Here is a 22521-nt window from a genome sequence, read left to right as displayed (position 1 = left end):
CGCCGCTCTGGCCCACGCGTGCGCGCACACAGCACACAGGGCCCCCGGCTCCCGGCCCGGTGAGGGAGGCCTTTCCGAGGCGGGCAGTCCGCCGGGCGCCCCTAACTCGGGGCCGGACTTTCCCAGTCCTGGCCGGACGCCCGACGCGAGGGCGCCGCGGGAGCCTGGGGGCTGAGGCGGAAGCTCGGCCGCTCGGCGGGCCCCCTCCCCTCCTCACGTCGCCCTCGCGCCCCGAGGGGGCGGGGCCCGGAGCGCGCGCCGCTCGCGACACCGCCCGCGCAGGCCGAGGCGCCTGCTGATTGGCCGCCCGGGCTTGTGTTCCTCCGGCGGCGCGCACCGCCCCCCGCCGAGGCGCCTGCTGATTGGCCGCTCGGGCCTGTGTTCCTCCGGCGCAGCGCACCTCCCCCCGGGTTTCCCGCCAGCCCGAGCCGCGCGGTGGATGGGGTGCCTGTAGTCGCTCGGTCCGACGTACCGGCTGCGCCTGGCTCCCCGTCGCTATGTCGCGACAGAGCACCTTGTACACCTTCTTCCCCAAGTCGCCTTCGCTGAATAATGGCAACAAGGCCCCAGGCAGGACCTCAGGCGGAGGCAGCACCGCCACCCGGGCCTCTCCTTCTGCCAGCGGGGATGCGGCCTGGAGCGAGGCCGGGCCGGGGCCCTTGGCGGGCTCTGGGTCGCCGCCCGAGCCGAAGAAGCTCAACGGAGGGCTGCGGAGGCCGGCGGCGCCCGCGGTCCCCGCCAGGTAGGAGGCGGGAGGCCGACGGCGGGGGCACGGCGGCGGGCGCACGGAGCCGGGGCAAGGGAGGCTCGCGGAAGGGGCGCGGGGGTGCGCGCTAGGCCCTGGGCTGGGACCTGGGGCCGCACCGTCGCCCCGGGAGAGTGTGGGGGCTGGCTTCGGGCGTTTGAGGGTGTAGACTGCGGACGGGGGCTGCCGGAGGAAACAGGCTGTGCGGGCAGGGTCGGAGGAGTGGGGAGGCGAGGGGAGGGCTGCGCAGAGTTCGGGCAGAGGGAAGAGGAGGAGGTGTGTTCCGCCGGGCGGGGGCTGGGTGGAGGGAAGGGAGCTGCCTGCAGCTGGGGATGGGGAGGAGAAACGGGAGATGGGAGCACCGGATGTGGGGCGGGGAGGGAAGGGAGCGCTGCCTGCTCAGGGCGGGGGGCGCGGGAGGCGACGCTGCAGGCCCGGGCCGGCGGAGGGGGCAGTGCCTCCCGGGGCGGGGGAGGGGTGGCGGGAAGGCGGACCGCCTGCCTCCGGGGGGCCGTGGGGGCGCGGCGTGCGGCGCGGGCTGCGACGGAGAGGCGCCGAGTTCACACTTGGGAGGTCACTTGATGCTTGGGGCACACACTTGCTAGGTGGATTTGAGCCTCGCTCTCCGAGACGCTTGGGGTGCTGTGGACCCGCCGCCTGGGTGAGTGGGCTGTTGGGGGGTGGGCCAGGTTCTGAGCGCGCCGGGGGCGTGTCTAGGGCGGGCCTAGAGGCGCGATTGGACCGAGAGAGAATTGCGTGGAGCGAGGGTGGAGGGAGGGCGCCGCAAGTGCTGGGACAGCTGGGTCACGGCATAGGCAAGGCAGCAGATGGTCTAGAACAACTGAGAGTTTTAGAAGGAAGCTGTATTGATTTTGGTACACGTGGATGTTTAGTGTCGAATTGGAAAAGTCTTATTTTATGAAATAGTGTAGTTCTTATTGATGATTCCATGGGGAATTGGGCACTGCAAATTTTTCGGAAGTCGAGGGTGTGTCGCACCCCACTGGACCAGCTGCAGGAGTGTCTCCGAGGTGCACAAGTCGGGTTCCAAAACAAAGCCAGTAAAAACAAAGTCGATCAAACAAGGCTTTATTAGGGAACTTAGATACAGAGCCCGGTGTGCCAAGTATCTCACAATGGACAAATGAAGCGCCGAGAGTCACCGGGCAGAGGAGTCAGTGCCGGGCAGTGCGGGTGTGAATTTATATCCTTAGTGCTTACACGTAAGGGTATGTACAGGGGAACCAGAAAGAAAAAAAAAAATGTCTATGATGGAGGAGCCCTGATGGCGCAAGTGGTTGAGCGCTTGGCTGCTAACAGAGGTTGATGGTTCAAACCCACTTAGCCTCTCTGCAGAAGAAAGATGTGGCAGCCTATTTCCATGAAGATTTAAACCCTTGGAAACCCTGTGGCGCTAGTTCTACTCTGTCCTACAGGGTCGCTATGGGTCGGAATCCACTCGACAGCAGTGTGATTGGTTTTTGCTGTTTATGATGGATGGGGATGTTTTTTATCCTGGATAGTGGGTTACGATTGACGTTGCCATGAATGAAGTCAGGTGTTTGGTGTGTTTTTTCCTGGCCCAGGTCACTGCTCGGTTAGATAATCTGGTTCTGTCGCAGATTCCTCTGTAGGTAGGATTGATCTTGTACTGTTGATGACCCTCACTGGGTGGGCCTCTAAAGGCCTTGTTTTGGCTTGGGGGCAGGGGGAGGGCGAATGGTGCCATAGCGTGGAGGCCTGCCTCGAGAAGCCCTCTTCACTTTATAGGTGCTTCATGGGCACTTGTGTTCTGTTGAAGGGCTTGGCTGGCCCTTTCCTGGGGCATTGAGCAACATTTTGATAAACCAGGCATTGTTCTAGGCACCAAGTGTAACCATAGTTCTTTGAAGAACAGATGAAGAGATAAGAGATTCGGGAAGAACCCCCCCAGGCAAACCACATTTAAAATAGGGGAGCCAGTTAGTCGTTCTGAGTAATCCATCTCTGATGTCCTGACTTGCAGGTGTTCTGTAGGCATTCCCAGATTTTTAGTCTCAGTGTAATTAAAGTGTTACCCTCATTTAAGCGGCCCTTTCCAACCTGGGTGTAGAGAACAAGGCCAGCATCTCCGAGAATATGTTTTCTTTTTCAGGATGGGAGATGTGTCATGTGCTATAATGTTTATACTTGAACATGATTTTTCCTGCATCTGTGCTTAACTGATGCATTTTTTGTAGGATTGTACTTTATTACACCCTGCCAGGCACAGTTTTAGACATTGTGGGTCTAGGCTTTCAGCTCTCTGAGTCCAGGACAAACAGGAGGAATTAGCCAAAGGTAGGGGTGGGATGCCTGTTGAGGAAGAGGAAGGTCCTGGCTAGAATGAAGGGCGCAGGAGGGGGTTTTGGAGACCCAATCACAAGCAGGCTGATGGTTCGCAAAGACATTTGGACTTCGTGACGTTGCAGTTGCCAACTGCACTACTAGAGGGGCCAGGTGGGTATACCCTATCTTCATCACTAGCTGTGTGGCAAGAAGCAGCATGAATCCAGTTCCCTCCTGGAAATGGATCCCGACTTTCCCTTCCACATCTGCAAGGTCCTTGTCACCAGCCACTTCTTTGGTACTTCCTATCACCTTAAACACCGCAGAGTTAGGTTAGAACATTCCTGGCCACCTGAGGCCAAGCCGTTGAAAACCAGCTGTGTAGATTCGGGAATCTGCACAACTCTCTGCACTTGAGACCAGCAAGCCCCTCTCTTCCTCTAGCCCTGGTGCCAGGTTACAAGCTAAGAGGACCCTGCCCTTCATCAGCAATCCGTACAGTCTGTCTTTATCACCGCACCACCCAAAGCTGGGTCTACTCAAATTGACTCTGTACTTTCAGCCCCTGCTTGCTCATTGCCCCCTGTGGGTTCTTTAATTCTCTGTAATGGCTCACAAAATTCATGGAGACTGTTACGTATACTTGGAAACCCTGGTGGCAGAGTGGTTAAGTGCTGCGGCTGCTAACCAAGGGGTCGGCAGTTCAGATCCGCCAGGTGCTCCTTGGAAACTCTATGTGGCAGTTCTACTCTGTCTTATCGGGTCGCTATGAGTTGGAATCGACTCGATGGCAGTGGGTTTGGCTTTTTTGGGTTTATTACCTATACGTAACAGTTAGCCATTTATTATAACCAGAAAGGATAAAAGGAAAGAGATGCATCAGGCAAGGCCTGGAAGTTACCAGCACGGGGCCTCCATTATCCTCAGGGCCACGTCACCTTCTCTTGTTTATGAATCTTCTCACCCATTCAGGGGGCCCCAAAGAGATCTCCAAGGTCCAGGGCCCCCTAGACCTTGGGACCTCATTGAATATGCATGACTGCAGTGAATATGCATGACTGCATCATGCCCTTCCCCCTTCTTTCCTGGAGCTAGTTCACCAGGTGTGGGGCCTGACTGGCTATTTTAGAAAGACAAAGAGTACCTTAATTGTTTGCCGAGGCTGTTTTCAGAAACCAGATACAAAAGGCCAAGCCAATGTAGTTCTTTGCCTCCCAGACTTTTTCTGAGACCGATGAAGCCTTAAAGAAGGATTTAATGTTTGTCATTTACATTTCCTTTGTGCTCAAGTGTTTGCTCAAGTCTTTTTTCTAGTTCTTTTGCTTATGATGCAAATGTCTCCTTCTACCCTGGATTGTTCTTTGGCCCAGACAATGGCATCTTTTGCTGAACAGAAGTCATTGATTGTAACTTCATCGGATTTGCCAGTTTTTCCTTTCTGTTTGATGCTTCTGTGGGTTTTAAGAAACGGCTGGGGAGATTTATGTCTTAGAAACGTCTCTGGCCTGAAGGGTGGTGGCTTGCAGGGAGACTAGTTAGGCTGATTGCTGCTGGGCAGTGGGAGTGGGGACGCAGAGGATTTAGAGGAGTTGAGGAAGCCCTAGGAAGCAGACAGGTGTTGGTGATGATTTCGATTGTGGGAGATGAGGAAGGAAAGCATCCGGATGACATCAACCTGAAGTAAATGGCCACTAAAAAGTAGCAGGACATTTGTGCTCTGCACCTGCTTCTCAATACTTCATTTTTCTGTAATCTATCAAGGTCCTAACTGAGGGAGCTGTGAGCAAGGTGACCACTGAAATCTGGCTTTTTTAATCCACCTCTCCTTTCTCCCCCAGTCTTGGCTAGTTTACTTTTCACAATCCCATTTTACTGGTAATTATCATGGGCAATGTTGTTGGTATACCTTTGAAGTGACTCCACCCTGTGTGCAACAGAACAAAACCCTGCCCGGGCCCTGCGCCAGCCTCACAGTTGTTGCTGTTTTTGAGACCATTGTTGCAGCTACTGTGTCATTCCATTTCGTCGAGGGTCGTCCTCTTTTTCACTGTCCCTTTACTTTACCAAGCATGATGTCCTTCTCCAGGGACCGGCCCCTCCTGATAACATGTCCATGGGTGATGAGGACCATAAAAAAATCTATTGACCTTTCCGGTGTATGCCCTAGCCCCATTCGTAGCCAAGAATGGTATGTCAGACCTGACAGTGAAATGTTTTTAAAAAGAAGCTTCGTCGTTAAACACAGATCTACCATATGACCAGCAATTCCACGCCTAGGTATATACACAAGCGACTTGAAAGCAGACACATGTAAACCAGTGTTCATTGCAGCATTGTTCACAGTAGCCAAAAGACGGAGACAACCTAAATGTCCCTCAACAGATGAGTGGATAAACAAAATGTGGTATATACGTAAAATGGAATACCACTCAGCTCTAAAGAGAAATGAAGTCCTGATACATGCTATAACATAGATGAACCTTGAAAACATGCTAAGTGAAATTAGCCAACTGTAACAGGACAAATACTTATATGAAGTATCTAGAATAAGGAAATGTATAGTAAAAATTTTATTAGTGGTTACCAGGGGCGGGAGCAGGGGGAAAGGGAGAGTCGTTGTTTGGGAAGCAGTGAGTTTCTATTTATGGTGATGGAAAATTTAGGAATGATTATTGGTGATGGTTGTGTAACAGGATTACTGTAATTGATGTCACTAAATTGTCCATGTGAAAAATGCTGACTTAGCAGATGTCCTTTATATATCTAATGTAAAAAATAAGTCTTTAGTTGGTGGTAAATATCTGCCCTAGTTTTGAGTGTTAACTTATCTTTCTTTCCTAAGAATTTTCATACAGTTAAACTTACTTATGAATAATATATTTTTCCAAGTAATTTAACACCTAATATTAATTAATTACAGTAAGTAAAAAGAAAATCTAAACTTTTTAAAAAGTATCGTTGTGGACTCAGTTTTACAGATCTAACTTGTTTAAATCTATTTAATTAAAACAGTTATTTCTTTTAAAATGTTAAACTTGTCATAATTGGCCAATGGAGCCTCTTATAAGATGGCTTTTATGTCCTTTTTTTTAACATTATCTCAGAACTTTTGAAACATTTTTCATTCTGATGATAAAGTGTCCCACCTTCAATTCTGTCTGCTCTAAGGTATGGAATTAGCTGCTCTCCAAAGATCCCTGGTTTCTTTCAGTTTCTTATCTAATACTATTTAGGAAATTGTATTAGAGTTCAGTTTGGATAATACTTTCTATGGTCACCCTAGACTTAATGGACAAGTGATGGGCCTTAGTTACCCCAATGTTATGGATTGAATTGTGTCCCCCCAAAATGTGTGTCAGCTTGGCTAGGCCATGATTCCCAGTATTGTCTACCATTTTGCCGTCTGATGCGATTTTCCATTGTGTTGTAAATTCTAACCTCTGTGATGTTAAGGAGTGGATTAAAAACCCAGTGCCATTGAGTTACAGGCAGTTATGTTAATGAGGCAGGACTTCATCTACAGGATTAGGTTATATTTTGAATCAGTCTCTTTTGAGCTATAAAAGAGAGAAGGAAGCAGAGAGGAGAGGGAGGGACCCCATGCCACGAAGAATGAAGAACCAGGAGGGGAGAACATCCTTTGTACGCGGGGTCCCTGCTCTTAGAAGCTCCTAGACCAGGGGAAGATTGATGACAAGGACCTTCCCCCAGAGCCCACAGAGAGAGAAAGCCTGGATTAGGCACCCTGAATTTGGATTTGTAGCCTCCTAGACTGTGAGAGATTAAACTTCTGTTTGTTAAAGCTGTCTACTTCTGGTATTTCTGTTATAGCAGCACTGGATGACTGAGACACCATAGCTGAAGAAAAAAATGCAGGGTATGTGGGCAGAAGTACAGATGGGGAGATGGGAAGAATTAACTAACTCCTCTGGTTACTTCTCTTTTCTAAGTATTGAATTTAATTATTAGAGCAGAACCCTTTACTTTGATAGGTAGGTGCAGGCACTGGTATTTGATTTCTAAGTTTGATTTGAGAATGTTTTTTCATATCTGTGATGACTCATGTTTATATACCCAAGTTTTTTTTTAGACAAACTCAGTTTATCTTTTGTTTACAGAAACAAATTCTAGTAAGGCTTTGGAATCTACTGATTCTTTTTTTTAAAAAAAGTGGATACCCAATGAAATTTCAAGTCACAAAAGGACAAATCATGTATGATTCCACTTATATGAAATACGTAGAATAGGCAACTGTATAGGGGCCAAAGTTTAAGTGGTTCTCAGGGGTTTGGGGGAGAAGGGAGTCATTGTTTGGGGAGCGTCGGTGCGCCGAACTGTTCAAGGTGGTGGAAAAATTGAGAATAGTATGGTGGCAATGATTGCACAGCATGATGAATGTAGTCAATGTCACTAAATTGTACATGTAAAAAAATATTGAGATGGCAAATGTTTTGTTACACATTTACTACAATAAAAAAAGGTAAAAAAAAAAAAAAACCGAAACCCGTTGCTATTGAGTTGAGTCCTACTCATAGCAAGCCTATAGGACAGAGAGAACTGCCCTGTAGGGTTTCGGCTGGTGGATTCAAACTGCTGACCTTTTGATTAGAAGTTGTAACTCTTAACCACTGCGCCATCAGGGCTCCAAATAAAAAAAAAAAAAAGGCGATACCCAGAAATTTTATTATAAATTTTGGGCACAACCAGTAATGGACACCAAGGTTATGGACTAAAGAGAAAGCAAAAATAATGTGATTTAGAAGATCTGTTCTCTAATTCATTTATTTTGTTTAGTTGTATAAAAGCTTTTATATGTAGTTCTCTGGAAACCCTGGTGGAGTAGTGGTTAAGAGCTACGGCTGCTAACCAAAAGGTTGGCAGTTCGAGTCCACCAGGCACTCCTTGGAAACCCAATAGGGCAGTTCTACTCTGTCCTGTAAGGTCCCTATGAGTTGGAATCGACTCGACAGCAGTGAGTTTGTTTTTTTTTTATTAATACAGTTTTCTGAGGTGTCAGCTTTTCCTGTCTTAATTTTTTTCACTGTTTTTAAAATCCCTAAGAATACCAAATTGGACATTTAAAATATATTATTTAAAACTTGAGAAACACTTAATTGTAAAATCATAATTGATTCTTATTTACATATATCATAATGCCAGTACTTATTCTGGCATTTCAGTTTGGCCTTTATGGATAGCCATTGTGTTTTACAGTTAATATAAATCTTTTTTTTTTTTGGCCCAGATGATCCTTGTTAATGTTAACACAGTCCCAGTTAAGTGCAAAGAGAAAAATGTTAAGATTGTCCAAATACATAGTCAAATAAGTAATAAAATATAGTAAAATTAAATTAATATAAGATGATTAAGAAAAATGCTGTAAAGTTTGAAGTAGAGCCTGTTTTTACAGGTATATGTGACTTTCCAAGATTGTCTGGGCTCTTACAAGAACCAGTATGTAAAAGATAGACAGCAGCTATTTAAATTATAGCACAGTCTAATGAGATCCCATGCTTACATTGTATTTACATATTTTTAAATACAGTATTTAGTGTTGGTAGAAAAAATTACATATTATTGAATTAAAATACATATTTTTGTCATTCTTTGGAAACTGAACAATAGAGATAAAATTTTAAAATTGCCTTTAAAGAAGCTGATCAGTAGGTTTTTAAAATTCCAGTTAGCATTAAGTAAACAAAAATTTAAATTGAGAAATGTTTAGAATTTTTAGTTTCATTACATGATACATTTTACTACCTGCTTAAATCCTCTTCTTATAGGCTTGGAAACCACTTCCAAGAAGTGTCAGATTTTTCCCTCTTACAGCTTTTTAACACTAGAGGAACTGTGACCATTACGAAGCTTTTCAGCGTTAGCATTTTATAGCGTACTGCCGGTTCTTCTACCGCAGAGAGTTTATAAGACTTTGTAAGTCTAAAGCCTCTAGTGAGGGGTGAGGTGATGTTGAAAAACAAAATGATTGTATAACCAGTTTGGCTTATGACAGCATTTTGGCTTTACAGAGAAGGAATTTATTTTGAAATTTACGAACATTTCTCTAGTGAGGCTGCACATTTGTCTTCCAAATTCATTTAAAGACATTAATGTTAATTTTAAAAATTAGTTACTTGAAAGGAGTATCTTTTCTAATCATTTTTAAAGACCATTGAACACCATTTTAAAACAATTTGCACTACATTTATACAACTGACAGTTATAGAGTAATCGCTGTGCTAGAAGGCACAAGTTCTTTTCTTTGGGATAAAACCAGAATGATTAATTTATGCCTGTTAAAACAGTACTGTTTTATTATGTATTACAGTTGTAGAGGTATAAAACAATAACTTTTTTCACCTCACATGTCTTTCGGATCTCAGTCAGAAACCTGATGTTAGTCTCGAGGATGGAAGGGGACTTTTAGTGGGTAGGTTTGGCTATCTCATTTTTTGCTCAAGAATTTTGATCTAGACATTTAGTTTCTCTGGGAGTGGGTAAGATGGCCCCAGATTCCTTCAAGTGCTTTGTTGGCCTCCTACCAGGCAAAACAGAATTCCAGGTGGCCTGAGGCATCCTGCTGACTTTAAGGTGTACCGCCAAGATGTGTGTTTTTGTTGATGAATTCCATTCCCGAGAATATTTATAACCTTTAAGACGACATGTATGTAACTAGCTGGTGTCTGGTTGAGCCTTTCTATAGTCCTTACCTTAGTCTGTTTTAGGGACTAGTCGAGTGCTCCGTAGCTTTTGGAGTGTTTGGAAGGCATCAGAGCTTAACTGGAAATGCCTACCAGACAAAGTCTAATGAGAACATGTAACATAATTAACAAATTATATAGTATGTATTGTATTTTAATTCTGTGGGTCTGATCCTGTCCCTGTTAGGTGCCGTATTATGGTACAGGTGTGACTGATAATTTTGACAGCATGTAAAATGAATCTCTTTTTCCTGCCGTCTGTATTCCACCAGAATTCTGCCATAGTTTCCAAACTTTGAATGATTCTGAGAAAGCCTCTCACCTTAATACCAGAATTTATTACATTTACATTTCTTTTAATAGGATTGTGATATTTGTGTTGTTTTTTAAAAAATGATTTGAACATCTGACTTTTTTTTAATTAAAAGAATCATTAATTATACAATTTATAAATTTTAATGTTAGTGCCAGAACACTTCAAAGGAGTCTTAATGATACCTTTCTTGGATTTATTTGTAGGTAATTGCCTTTAAGGGAGTTTGACCAACTATTAACCAAGTTATGTATTTTTTTTTTGGCAGCAGTTCTTGTGACTTCTCACCAGGTGATTTGGTTTGGGCCAAGATGGAGGGTTACCCTTGGTGGCCTTGCTTGGTTTACAACCACCCCTTTGATGGAACATTCATCCGTGAGAAAGGGAAATCTGTCCGCATTCATGTGCAGTTTTTTGATGACAGCCCTACAAGGGGCTGGGTTAGCAAAAGGCTGTTAAAGCCATATACAGGTAAGCCACTCTGTTGTGTGTGTGTGTGTGTGTGTGTGCGCACGCATGCGTGTGAGATAGAGGCAGGAAGAGAGATCCTCCCTTGTGTACAGTGAACTAAGTCCATTTTACTGCAGGGGTGGTGGCTGTCAAAGCTTCTGGCATGGGAGGGTGGGGAAAGGATAAGATGCAGCTGGTCTTCAGCCAGTGAAATGGAATTTTTATTTCTGGCCCTTTAGTGACTTAAACAGCATTATGTCCTTAAAGGAAAAATTATCTCATGATTGGAATAAATAATCAAATTACCAGATTGAGACACAGATAGGGGAAATTAAAGTGTCCTCATCTTAAAGGATCCAAAAGAAAGACCATGTGGTCAGGATATGTGTGACATCACGCTACCTGGCCTTCAGAATCCTCACCGTGAGCACACCCGAGAGGAGGAGTTTCCCATCGGACTTCTGGAGCCATAATTCTTTCCCCCCAGGCCCAGCCTTAGCTCTCACAGACACACATCAGTGGACCTGCCTGTGTAGGCTCACCTGGGCTAGGTGCACCTTTCAGTCTCCTCAGTTAGGCAGTGCACGCACAGTATGACTGCAGAACGCTCTACACTTGAGCCTGAGCAGCCCTGATCCTTTATCCTCAGACTCTTAAGGCCAGTTAGTGGGACTCAGTGTGGTGGAAGTCCCTTCCAGGACTCATATTGAGATTCTAAACTAAAATTTTCTGAAACGATTTAAAGAGATCAAGAAAATGATTATCTTGTCATTATTTTATAGAGTCTACCCTATGCATAGTGTTTACCCTATGCATACTGTTTACCTTTTATCACCTCAGATTGTCGCCAGGCATGCTTAAATCAGCAAAGAGGCATAGTGAGAAAAAACCGGCCTTTATTTTGAGCTTTTGTCTTTGTAGAGATTATACATTAAGAGCCCTTGAAACTGACTAGATGGTGGGGGGTGGATGGATAATGCTGCAGCAGGCACGTCGGAAAGAGTTTAGAGCCACCCTCTAAGCTGATTTTGCTTGCTGGAGTTTATAGCTTTGGTGCAGTTCTCTAGAGAAATGGGAAATTGTAGTTTTATTTTAGGCAGCCGTAAAAGTTGCTAATTCCTTGGAAGCTTAGGCTGTCCTGTTAGTTTTAGTGTAGAAAAGGAAGGAAATAGTGCCTGATTTTGGATCTGTTAAATGCAGACACTTTCCCCTCACTCCCATTATATTTATATTGGGGCAGAAAAACAGAACAAAGACATTGTTAGTTCTGCCTTCTAGTATAGAACTAAATAAACGTTGAATACCGCCAGATCTGTGCTGTTCTGCCTTGGGCCCAGTGGATGGCAGGATCATTAATATTAGAACTCCTCTAAATAAGTATTTACAAAGGAAGAACTTTAAAGCAGAGCAAGACATTTTGATGCAGCTGTTTAAAAACATTTTAACATACCCAAAGTCTGAAGAACTAGGTTACCCTAACAATGTTGTTCTTGTTACGTGCTGCTGAGGCGGTTCCGACTCATAGCGACCCAGTGTACAACAGAAGGAAAACACTGCCTGGTCCTCCGCCACCCTCACAATCATTGCTATGCTTGAGCCCGTTGTTGCAGCTGCTGTGTCAGCCCATCTCGCTTCGCTGAGGGTCTTCTTTGATGACCCTCTACTCTGTTAGGGCCTCTTAATGTTAAGGTCCTATAAAGTAGGTTTAAAAAATATATGTATATCCTAACTACCTACACCTTTGGGACAGGTTTTTTTTTGTTTGTTTGTTTTTGTAACATTATAGCTTCATTCAACTGACAATATAATTTTTGGCTTTCTGAATAATTTTTTTTTTTTTTTTATAAAAAGGGTCTCAGAACTCCTTGTATATCCCAGGTGCCTCACTTAAAGAGGTATGCCCCACCTGTTTAGCACCAGGGTCCCAGGCCATTAGAAGAGAGACTAAGTGGCCCTAGATGACCCAGCAGTTAAGACAACTTCAAGGAGGCAAAATAAGTAATTTCCATTTCACTCATAGCTTTCCCCTAAAAATTTCTTCGTCTGTGCTTTATTGATCTATCTCAATAAGAAAAATGGGGTATTAAAAATACTTGATTATTGCCTTAAGTCTTACTTATTAAGACAGATGATGTAGTTTGAACCAGCTATCCAGCCAACAGTTTTTATTTATGAAAACATTTTTTTCTAGGTTCAAAAGCAAAGGAAGCCCAGAAGGGAGGTCATTTTTACAGTGCAAAGCCTGAAATACTCAGAGCAATGCAAAGTGCAGATGAAGCCTTAAATAAAGACAAGATTAAGAGGCTTGAATTGGCAGTGTGTGATGAGCCCTCAGAGCCAGAAGAGGACGAGGAGATGGAGGTGGGACATTATTATTGGTGTCGGGACCTGTTGTTGTCAATTCCGACTTATAGCAACCCTGTAAGACAGGGTAGAACTGCCCTGTAGGGTTTCCAAGGCTGTAATCTTGGAAGCAGACTGCCACATCTTTCTCCCGTGCAGCAGTTGGTGGGTTTGAACTACTGACCTTTTGGTTAGCAGCTGAGAGCTTTAACCACTGCACCACCAAGACTTTCTGTGTTAGGAGGGTGATGGGGGGAAAAAAAGCATATTGAAATGATGTCCTCTTGTTTTTTATATAAATATTTTAGTACATAAATGCATGGTTCTGTACTTCTCTGGATTTTAGGTTAAGTTTGATTTCTGAGAATCTCAATAGTTGCACTCCTTTTTACTTAGTTTCTCAGTCCTGCAGGAGGGCCAGGCAATGCTACAGGAGGTAGTACCACTTTGGTGCAAGCAGACTCAGGGACAGCAATGGCCTGGTCAGGGAGTCTGGTAGTAGGCTTCTGTATGAAGGTGGAGTCAGGCCCTGACAATTAGCCAGGTTTATGCTTTTAGTTTTTACACTATTCATTGTATTTTGCATTGATAAGAATAAATGTTAAGTAACCCTGAAATGCAACCTTTGTTTCAAATTGAGTGAATTAAAACCTGTTGGGAAACAAATAAACTGACTCATTTAAGAATACATGACCATTAAACAGCTAGGTCCCAAAAGAGATTCATCTATAACTAAGATTGTTTTCATACATCTTATTCTGTTGTCTTGGAGGTGAAATAGGAATAAGCAAGTTAACACACTGCAGTATTGATTTTTCAGGGTTAAGATCAGGAATTGTAACACTCGTCAGAGGGTTAGAAGTGGACGGGTAACTACAGAGATCATTTAGCCTAATTCAGAACATGAGGGTGAGCCATGATAGGTAAATGAGCTGGCTCAAGATACACAGCTGGTTTGTGGGTGATCAAAGACTAGAACCAGTGTGATTTACTCCAAAATTTGTAAAATTGTAAACTACTTCTCCTGTCTGTTTGTAGGAGGAGATTTAAAGCTCATTTCCACAGCTGTGACACTGAATGAGGACATCAGCTATTGGTACTTGTGATGGATGGTCAAGCTAATGGTTTTCTCACTTGTATAGGAGAGAGCTCCCCCTACAGCAATCCCCTTAGTCTGCCGTGTGACACTTAATGTTGGGTGAAACAGATTGTCTAGTTGATACTCCTTGAGAAAGAAAAGTTTCTCATTTCTGGAGGGTTCTTTGTGTATGAAATTGCAGCATGCCGAGATATTCTACAGCAGTACTGTAATGAACCACATTTTAGTTTGTTTTTTAATACTCTTTCTTTACTTGGCAGGTAGATGCAACCAATACATCAGATAAGCATGAAGAAAATAATGAAATTGACAGCGAAGAGGAAGTACAGCCTAAGACACAAGGATCCAGGCGTAGTAGCCGCCAGATAAAAAAACGCAGAGTCATATCAGACTCTGAGAGTGACGCTGGTGGTTCTGATGTGGAGTTCAAACCAGATGCTAAGGAGGAAGGAAGCAGCGATGAAATAAGCAGTGGAGTGGGGGACAGTGAGAGTGAAGGCCTATACAGTCCCGTCAAAGTTGCTCCAAAGCGGAAGAAGACAATGACTGGAAACGGCTCTCTCAAAAGGAAAAATTCAAGGAAGGAAATGCCCTCAGCCACTAAAAGAGCAACTGGCATTTTGTCAGAAACGAAGAGTACTCTGAATGCCTTCTCTGCCCCTCAAAATTCTGAATCCCAATCCCACGTTAGTGGAGGAGGTGACGACAGCAGTCGTCCCACTGTCTGGTATCATGAGACTTTAGAGTGGCTTAAGGAGGAGAAGAGAAGAGATGAACGCAGGAGGCGGCCCGATCACCCTGATTTTGATGCATCCACACTCTTTGTGCCTGAGGATTTCCTTAATTCCTGTACTCCTGGGATGAGGAAGTGGTGGCAAATTAAGTCTCAGAATTTTGATCTTGTCATCTTTTATAAGGTGGGGAAATTTTATGAGTTGTATCACATGGATGCTCTCATTGGAGTCAATGAACTGGGACTGGTATTCATGAAAGGCAACTGGGCCCATTCTGGTTTCCCTGAAATTGCATTTGGCCGATACTCAGATTCCCTGGTGCAGAAGGGTTACAAGGTAGCGCGAGTGGAACAAACTGAGACCCCGGAAATGATGGAGGCACGATGCCGGAAGATGGCACACATATCTAAGCATGATAGAGTGGTGAGGAGGGAGATCTGTAGGATCATAACCAAGGGTACACAGACCTACAGTGTGCTGGAAGGTGACCCCTCTGAGAACTACAGCAAGTATCTTCTTAGCCTCAAGGAAAAAGAGGAAGATTCTTCTGGCCACACCCGTGTGTATGGTGTGTGCTTTGTTGATACCTCGCTGGGAAAGTTTTACGTAGGTCAGTTTTCAGATGATCGCCATTGTTCCAGGTTTAGGACTCTAGTGGCACACTACCCTCCGGTCCAAGTCTTGTTTGAGAAAGGAAATCTCTCAGCGGAAACTAGGATGATTCTGAAGAGTTCGTTATCGTCTTCTCTTCAGGAAGGCCTGATGCCAGGCTCCCAGTTTTGGGATGCAGCCAAAACTTTGAGAATTCTCCTTGAAGATGGATACTTTACAGAAAAGCTAAATGAGGGCAGTGGGGTGATGTTACCCCAGGTGCTTAAAGGTATGACCTCAGAGTCTGATTCCATTGGGTTGACACCAGGAGAGAAGAGTGAACTGGCCCTATCTGCTCTGGGTGGTTGCATTTTCTACCTCAAAAAATGCCTTATCGACCAGGAACTTTTATCAATGGCTAATTTTGAGGAATATACTCCTTTGGATTCTGACATGGTCAGTGCCGCAAAGCCTGGTGCTATCTTTGTTAAAGCCAATCAACGAATGGTGCTAGATGCAGTGACGTTAAATAACTTGGAGATTTTTCTGAATGGGACAAATGGTTCTACTGAAGGGACCCTGCTAGAGAGAATTGACACCTGCCATACTCCTTTTGGTAAGCGGCTCCTAAAGCAGTGGCTTTGTGCCCCACTCTGTAGCCCTTTCCCTATCAATGATCGACTAGATGCCATAGAAGACCTCATGGTTGTGCCTGACAAAATCTCTGAGGTTGTAGACCTTTTAAAGAAGCTTCCAGACCTTGAGAGGCTGCTGAGCAAAATACATAATGTTGGGTCTCCTCTGAAGAGCCAGAACCACCCAGACAGCAGGGCTATAATGTATGAAGAGACTACATACAGCAAAAAAAAGATCATTGATTTTCTTTCTGCTCTGGAAGGATTCAAAGTAATGTGTAAAATTATAGAGGTAATGGAAGAAGTTGTTGATGACTTTAATTCTAAACTCCTTAAACAGGTCATTACCCTCCAGACAAAAAATCCTGAAGGCAGATTTCCTGATTTGACTACAGAATTGAAACGATGGGATACAGCCTTTGACCATGAAAAGGCTCGTAAGACTGGACTTATCACTCCAAAAGCAGGATTTGACTCAGATTATGACCAAGCTCTTGCCGACATAAGAGAAAATGAACAGAGCCTCCTGGAGTATTTAGAGAAACAGCGCAGTCGGATTGGCTGCAGGACCATAGTCTACTGGGGGATTGGCAGGAACCGTTATCAGCTGGAGATTCCAGAGAGTTTCACCATCCGGAACTTGCCAGAAGAATATGAGTTGAAATCTACCAAGAAGGGCTGTAAACGATACTGGACCAAAACAATCGAGAAGAAGTTGGCTAATCTGATAAACGCTGAAGAACGGAGAGACGTGTCATTGAAGGACTGCATGCGGCGGCTATTCTATAACTTTGATAAAAATTACAAGGACTGGCAATCTGCTGTAGAGTGTATTGCAGTATTGGGTAAGATTTTAACAGCTTATTGCTCAGTTGTGCTATTGAGGCACTTAGATTCAAGTCCACTGGACAGAGTCCCCGTTCACACATAACCCTAGATACAAGTTACCATGGTGTTTATTTTGGCAAGTACATCCATGCCTCCCCTCTGGGCAGAATGACTACATTGCCACAGCAGTTGCAGTGGTTCACTTGAAACTTAACTTTTAGATTTTAGTAGGCCCCTGGCCTTTCTTTAGTCTTGAATAATTGAATAAAAGTGATAAAAGATTTTTAGTACTTAATGAGAAGTTTTAATCGAATTTTTTAGTATTTGATAGGCTTAAATTACTGTAGCTACACTAATTTAAGGCCAGCACTATCTCTTGATCCATCATTTTTTAATATACTTAACCTGCCAACCTGTCAGCTAATCAAGTGCTTAACCATTCGCACTTTACACATTTTTTCTTTTTGTATTTCAGTGAATTCGTACGCATACGTATTTCAAAATATTTTAATTTTCCCTTTAGCCCAGATTGTCACTGCAATTAATATTTAAAAGCCCTGATTTATGCATTTATAATTTGATAGCTTTTTCACTTCCTAAATTTCCTTTTTTTAAAAAAAAAAAATATTATGGCAAACTTACCTGTCAAAAGTAGAACATAACCATGAATGAAATACATTTTGGAAGACTTTATAGAAGTTTGGTTTTTGGGCTGTTGAGTATGGTAGTTTACCCAACAAGAAACCCCCAGAATGATGAAAACTTCCTTTTACCCTCTCTTCAACAGACGTCTTGTTGTGTCTGGCTAACTATAGTCGAGGAGGTGATGGCCCTATGTGTCGTCCAGTAATCCTGTTGCCAGAAGATGACAATCCCCCCTTCTTAGAGCTTAAAGGATCACGCCACCCCTGCATTACGAAGACCTTTTTTGGAGATGACTTTATTCCTAATGATATCCTAATAGGCTGTGAGGAAGAGGAGGGAAATGGCAAAGCTTATTGTGTGCTTGTTACTGGACCAAATATGGGGGGCAAATCTACACTCATGAGGCAGGTAAGCTGATCCTTAAGGTTTTGTTGTCATAAGGCCATTTGTAACACTGAATATATTACACAGCTAGGTCATCTTTTCCCAAACAGCCCAAGTTAGATAAAATTTAGTTGCTTACTAAGAAATAAAGGGAAATTTCTTGTGTTATAAAATGGAGAATTACTTGCTTTCAAATATCTCTGCCTGATGTTGCTGATTGCTGTTGCGTCAGTTTCACCTCACGGCGGCCCCACGTGTACTGAGTAAAAGTGCTCCCTCCGTAGGGTTTTCAAAGCTGTGACGTTTTGGAAGCAGATTCCCGGGCGCCTCTGGGTGGGATCAAACCCGCTAACCTTTCAGCTAGTCAAGTGTTTAACCATTCGCACAATCCAGGAACTCCTGTCTAATGTTAGCAGAAGTGTGTGTGAAAAAAGGGAGGGGATTTTTAGTTCATGATTTCCTTAGAAGTTCTTTGACTTGATTGATTTCCCTAGAATGTAGATGTATTCATAATAAAAATACAAAGGTCACACAGAAGTAAGGTGCAAATGTTTTATATAGATGCTTATGAAGCCATACTTCTTATTTTAACAATGAAAAGAAAAAAAGGGGGAGACTGAACTACAATCTAGTTTCTTTTCTAATATGAAAATTTGGTGCGACTATTTTATCAAGGTTTAGACAAAATGACCCCACAACTCTTCATATCTTTAGTGTTGGAGGTGATCTTCAGAATTCAGGGGGTGGTATTTATAGGCAGGTCTGTCTGTAGGAAGCAATACTTCTGCAGACTCATTTCTAGGAACCCTTCTTAAGAAAGACCCATGGCAGACATATTCAGATAGGAAAGCAAATAAAATTCATGACCTCGAGTGACTGTTTTTGATACATGTGACAGAGATAGTTAACGACCCACAGAGCCATATTTACAGAAAAAGTTTGCGGCTTGCCTATATTACACTCCTGTTCACCAAATTTGCTAAAGAGAGTATAGTGTACTGTACTGGATTTCAACACTCTCAAGAAAATCACCTTGAGAATGGGACAAAAAGTATAAGGGTTCCACCCCCTGAAAATGGTTCTAGGCATGAGTATTTTAGAGTTGCCAGGTGGTTCTACTGTGTAGCCAGGGTTGAGAAATCACTAGTGTAATGGTTCAGTATGCAGGCTCCTAGGTTTTAAGGCCAGTTAAGTCTTAAGCCTCTTACCTCTCTAAGCCTCATTTTTTCTCCATTCTAGCAAATGGATGTAGAACAGAACCTGCCTACTTCTTGGAAAGACAGATGTTTATTAGTTTGGCTTACTGTCTCTTTGTTCTGGTAAATTCTTTGTATAGGTTATTTTAATACTAGTCCTAAAAGGCTTTTCCTCCCCATTCACAGGCTGGCCTGTTAGCTGTAATGGCCCAGATGGGTTGCTATGTACCTGCTGAAGTGTGCAGGCTCACACCGATTGATAGAGTGTTTACTAGACTTGGTGCCTCAGACAGAATAATGTCAGGTGAGTTTCTTTTCCCACCTAAGGCTTGACAGTTTATTTCTATATTTTAAGTGATAAACACATCTCAAACTTGATTCATTTATATATGAGCCATTTAAATTTGATGTTTTTAAACTTTCTGGCGTTACGGAAAGCTGATTAAGAAACATTACTTCAAGTATTTTAAGAATTACACAAATCTCTTAATGAGATTTATAGCCTATAGTACCAGCACCACTGGGGAACTCAGGTTAAAATGATAGGAAACTAAAAGGTGTTCTGTCACATGATTCTTAAAAGGAATATCTATTTTGAGACTTTTTTTTTTTAAGGTGAAAGTACATTTTTTGTTGAGCTGAGTGAGACTGCCAGCATCCTGACACACGCGACCGCACATTCTCTGGTGCTTGTGGATGAACTAGGTAAGGCGTTCAAGTCTTCATTTGAAGGCTGTTCTAAAACCGTAACTGCAGAGAATTGCTTTCTAGAAAGGAAGAAATGCCCCTAGAGCATGCACTCACTGTCATTCCACAGACCCACTACCAACCACTAAGGCTTTAAGCCCCTTGGGCTGCTTGAGGGCCCCTGACTGACTCAGGGCGAGCCCACACACAGTGAGACTGGGCCTCTGTGGTCGGTCCACAGGGTTGTCACTGGCCGTCTCGGTCTGTAAATGCCACTGACACCTGTTCAGCGCCATAGCAACAAGCCAGCCTTCACTGACAGTGGCCGTGCTGGAGGTGCGCTGCGCTGGCAGGGAACCAACTGTGGATCTCCCACATGGGAGGCCAGAATGTTGCCACTGAGCCATCCTTATTCCCTTCAGTATCTTAGCCTTACTAAAATTCACTTGTTATAATATGCAAATAATGAGAATTATTTATTATTCACTAAGAAGTTTCTGAAGACCAGTGGCACGTAAGCAGTCCTCTTTAAAAAAAAAAGGCACCCCATTCCCCAAGAACAGTTAAACAAGACTTACTTAGCTAAGCATAGACTATTTACAGACCGGTTTTGGATGTCCTCATTTGATCTTACTATCCTGTTCTTCCACATTCGACTGTAAGGTACATCTTTTTTGTTATAAGGCAGATCGTATTATCTCATGCACATTTCACTTTTACAGGAAGAGGTACTGCAACATTTGATGGGACAGCAATAGCAGATGCAGTTGTTCAGGAACTCGCTGAGAACATAAAATGCCGTACACTGTTTTCTACTCACTACCACTCCTTAGTAGAAAATTATTCTCAAAATGTTGCCGTGCGCCTAGGACACATGGTATGTGCAGATTGTACGCAGTTCAGGTTTTCGAGGCAATCAATTTGGGTGCTTCCATTTCTAGTACATGAACGTAATACAATATTTTTCTTTTTTAAAAAGGCATGCATGGTAGAAAACGAATGTGAAGACCCCAGCCAGGAGACTATTACCTTCCTCTATAAATTCATTAAGGGAGCCTGTCCTAAAAGCTACGGCTTTAATGCAGCCAGGCTTGCTAATCTCCCGGAGGAGGTCATCCAAAAGGGACACAGGAAAGCAAGAGAGTTTGAGAAGATGACCAAGTCACTGCGGTTATTTCGGTAATTATAACTGGGTCGAATTTTACCATACACCTGACTTTATTAAACATTTTCTGCAAAAACAGTAAAGGGGGAGGAGGGATGATGCACCGTGGAAAATGTAAACTAAAAAAACTTTTTTTTTCTTTCTAATTTTAAGGGAAGTTTGCCTGGCTAGTGAAAGGTCAACTGTAGAGGTTGAAGCTGTCCATAAGTTGTTGACTTTGATTAAGGAATTATAGACTACATTGGGAAAGTTTGGCTTTTGACGAAGGTGGTAACTTCAGACAACATTATTATGATCTAATAAACTTTATTTTTTAAAAATGACCATTTTTCCATTTTCTTTCTAGGAAATTAAACCCTTTTAATTCTTATCTACCTTCTACATAATGGTTATTGAATACTCCACAATATATTAAGTCTAGATGTTATGGTACATGCATACACTTTCAGGCTGTTTATACCCACTGTCACCAATACACATAAATGGGGGGGAAAAAAGCTATGAAACTGTATAGGGCTGTATATATACTTGTCTCAGCTTAATGCAGGAAATTTTTTTTTAATTCCCAGCAGTTTTGTCTAAACTGTTCAAAAAAAAACTATGAACAGAGTTCAAATACAGGACTGTTTTGAAGAGACTTTCTAAAGTGTCCTTTAAAACATAGTAGTTTTTACCTTTCACAAACTGAGTTACAAGAATACTTGTGTTTTACAGTGCATCCCTTCCTAGGAAGTCTCGTGAAAACACTCTTTCTAGGGGTGGTTTCTGAATGCTGCACAGAGAAGGGAAGGAAATAATAGTCTTAACTTTTCTTAAAGGATACCAGAAACATTGCTGGATATAATTTAAGATTAGTGTTTTCTCTTTCATAGAAAGAACGTACATACTGGGACATGAGTACAGTTACAGCAAGTCTAGGTGTGCTAACAAAACAGGGCACGTTCAAGTACAATAAGATTTTGCTTGAAATTAAAAACAAACTACATGAGATTAAAGCATTAAAATCATATTTCTCAATCTGAATACATGTTAAAAAACAAACAAACAAACAAAAAAACAAAAAAAACCAAAAGAAACACGGAAGTGCTAACTCACATTTTTACCATATTACAAAAGCAATTGGTACCCATGTCCATAAGGGCAGCAACAAAGCTGCTTGTCTACTGAAGATTACTACTGCCAACTGGACTGCATTCAATGCTAGTTGTAAAAACACCAGCTTTTCAGAAGTTGGTATCTGTACAAAATTGCAGCTTATTTTCTTCACTTTTGTCCCTTCAAAAGTCTTTACACAGTAATGCTAAAACACCCAGCTTTGAGATCCTGAGTCAATATATTGCCACTTTCTTTTTGGTAGCTTGAGCTTCATAGTGTCAACTGACCTCCATTTTTAATACAGTCTCTTCCTGTAGCATGGGCAAATATTTTAAATCTTCTTCCAAAAAAAAGTTTTAAGTTATGATGTTAGAATGGCAGGACTTTTTCTTTAGGGAAGGAATTCAGTTGTGCTGCAATGTATTAGATTCTATAGGTGGAGCAGAGTCATATAGTGTGTCTGTATCATGTGTAGGCTCACCAGCTAATGTACAAGGATTAGACAGTGTTCCAGCGCCACAGTCACAGAAAAACCTAAAGCAAAATGAAAACCCAAAAATTAGGCAAGTGAGGGGCAAGATAACTGGGTGACATAGCAATCAAGTG

General features: G+C 43.0%; 2 protein-coding genes across 3 annotated transcripts in view; one reads left to right on the top strand and one right to left on the bottom strand.

Annotated features, from left to right (window-relative positions):
* The first annotated feature begins 403 nt into the window (after window positions 1-403).
* On the top strand, window positions 404-22069 carry MSH6 (mutS homolog 6). 2 transcript variants are annotated; one of them, XM_064277127.1, is made up of 10 exons: window positions 404-742; window positions 10332-10534; window positions 12705-12874; window positions 14216-16760; window positions 17531-17796; window positions 19155-19272; window positions 19584-19673; window positions 20378-20532; window positions 20635-20834; window positions 20974-22069. In XM_064277127.1, the coding sequence occupies exons 1-10, from the start codon at window positions 498-500 to the stop codon at window positions 21053-21055; spliced, it is 4074 nt and encodes a 1357-aa protein (XP_064133197.1). In that variant the 5' UTR covers window positions 404-497; the 3' UTR covers window positions 21056-22069. The 2 variants fall into 2 exon arrangements, with proteins under 2 accessions (XP_064133197.1, XP_064133198.1); XM_064277128.1 differs by having other exon boundaries at window positions 424-731; window positions 10335-10534.
* The window catches only part of FBXO11 (F-box protein 11), a 91689-nt gene continuing 81468 nt past the window's right edge, over window positions 12301-22521 (bottom strand). Inside the window, exon 23 of the mRNA XM_010597272.3 lies at window positions 12301-22449. Within this exon, the coding sequence (XP_010595574.2) occupies window positions 22320-22449 (130 nt within the window). The 3' untranslated portion in view covers window positions 12301-22319. The remainder of the gene's footprint in view (window positions 22450-22521) is intronic.

This window comes from Loxodonta africana, chromosome 26 (genome assembly GCF_030014295.1).
Source record: "Loxodonta africana isolate mLoxAfr1 chromosome 26, mLoxAfr1.hap2, whole genome shotgun sequence".
Taxonomy (NCBI): domain Eukaryota; kingdom Metazoa; phylum Chordata; class Mammalia; order Proboscidea; family Elephantidae; genus Loxodonta; species Loxodonta africana.
This window is presented reverse-complemented; position numbering and strand designations above follow the sequence as displayed.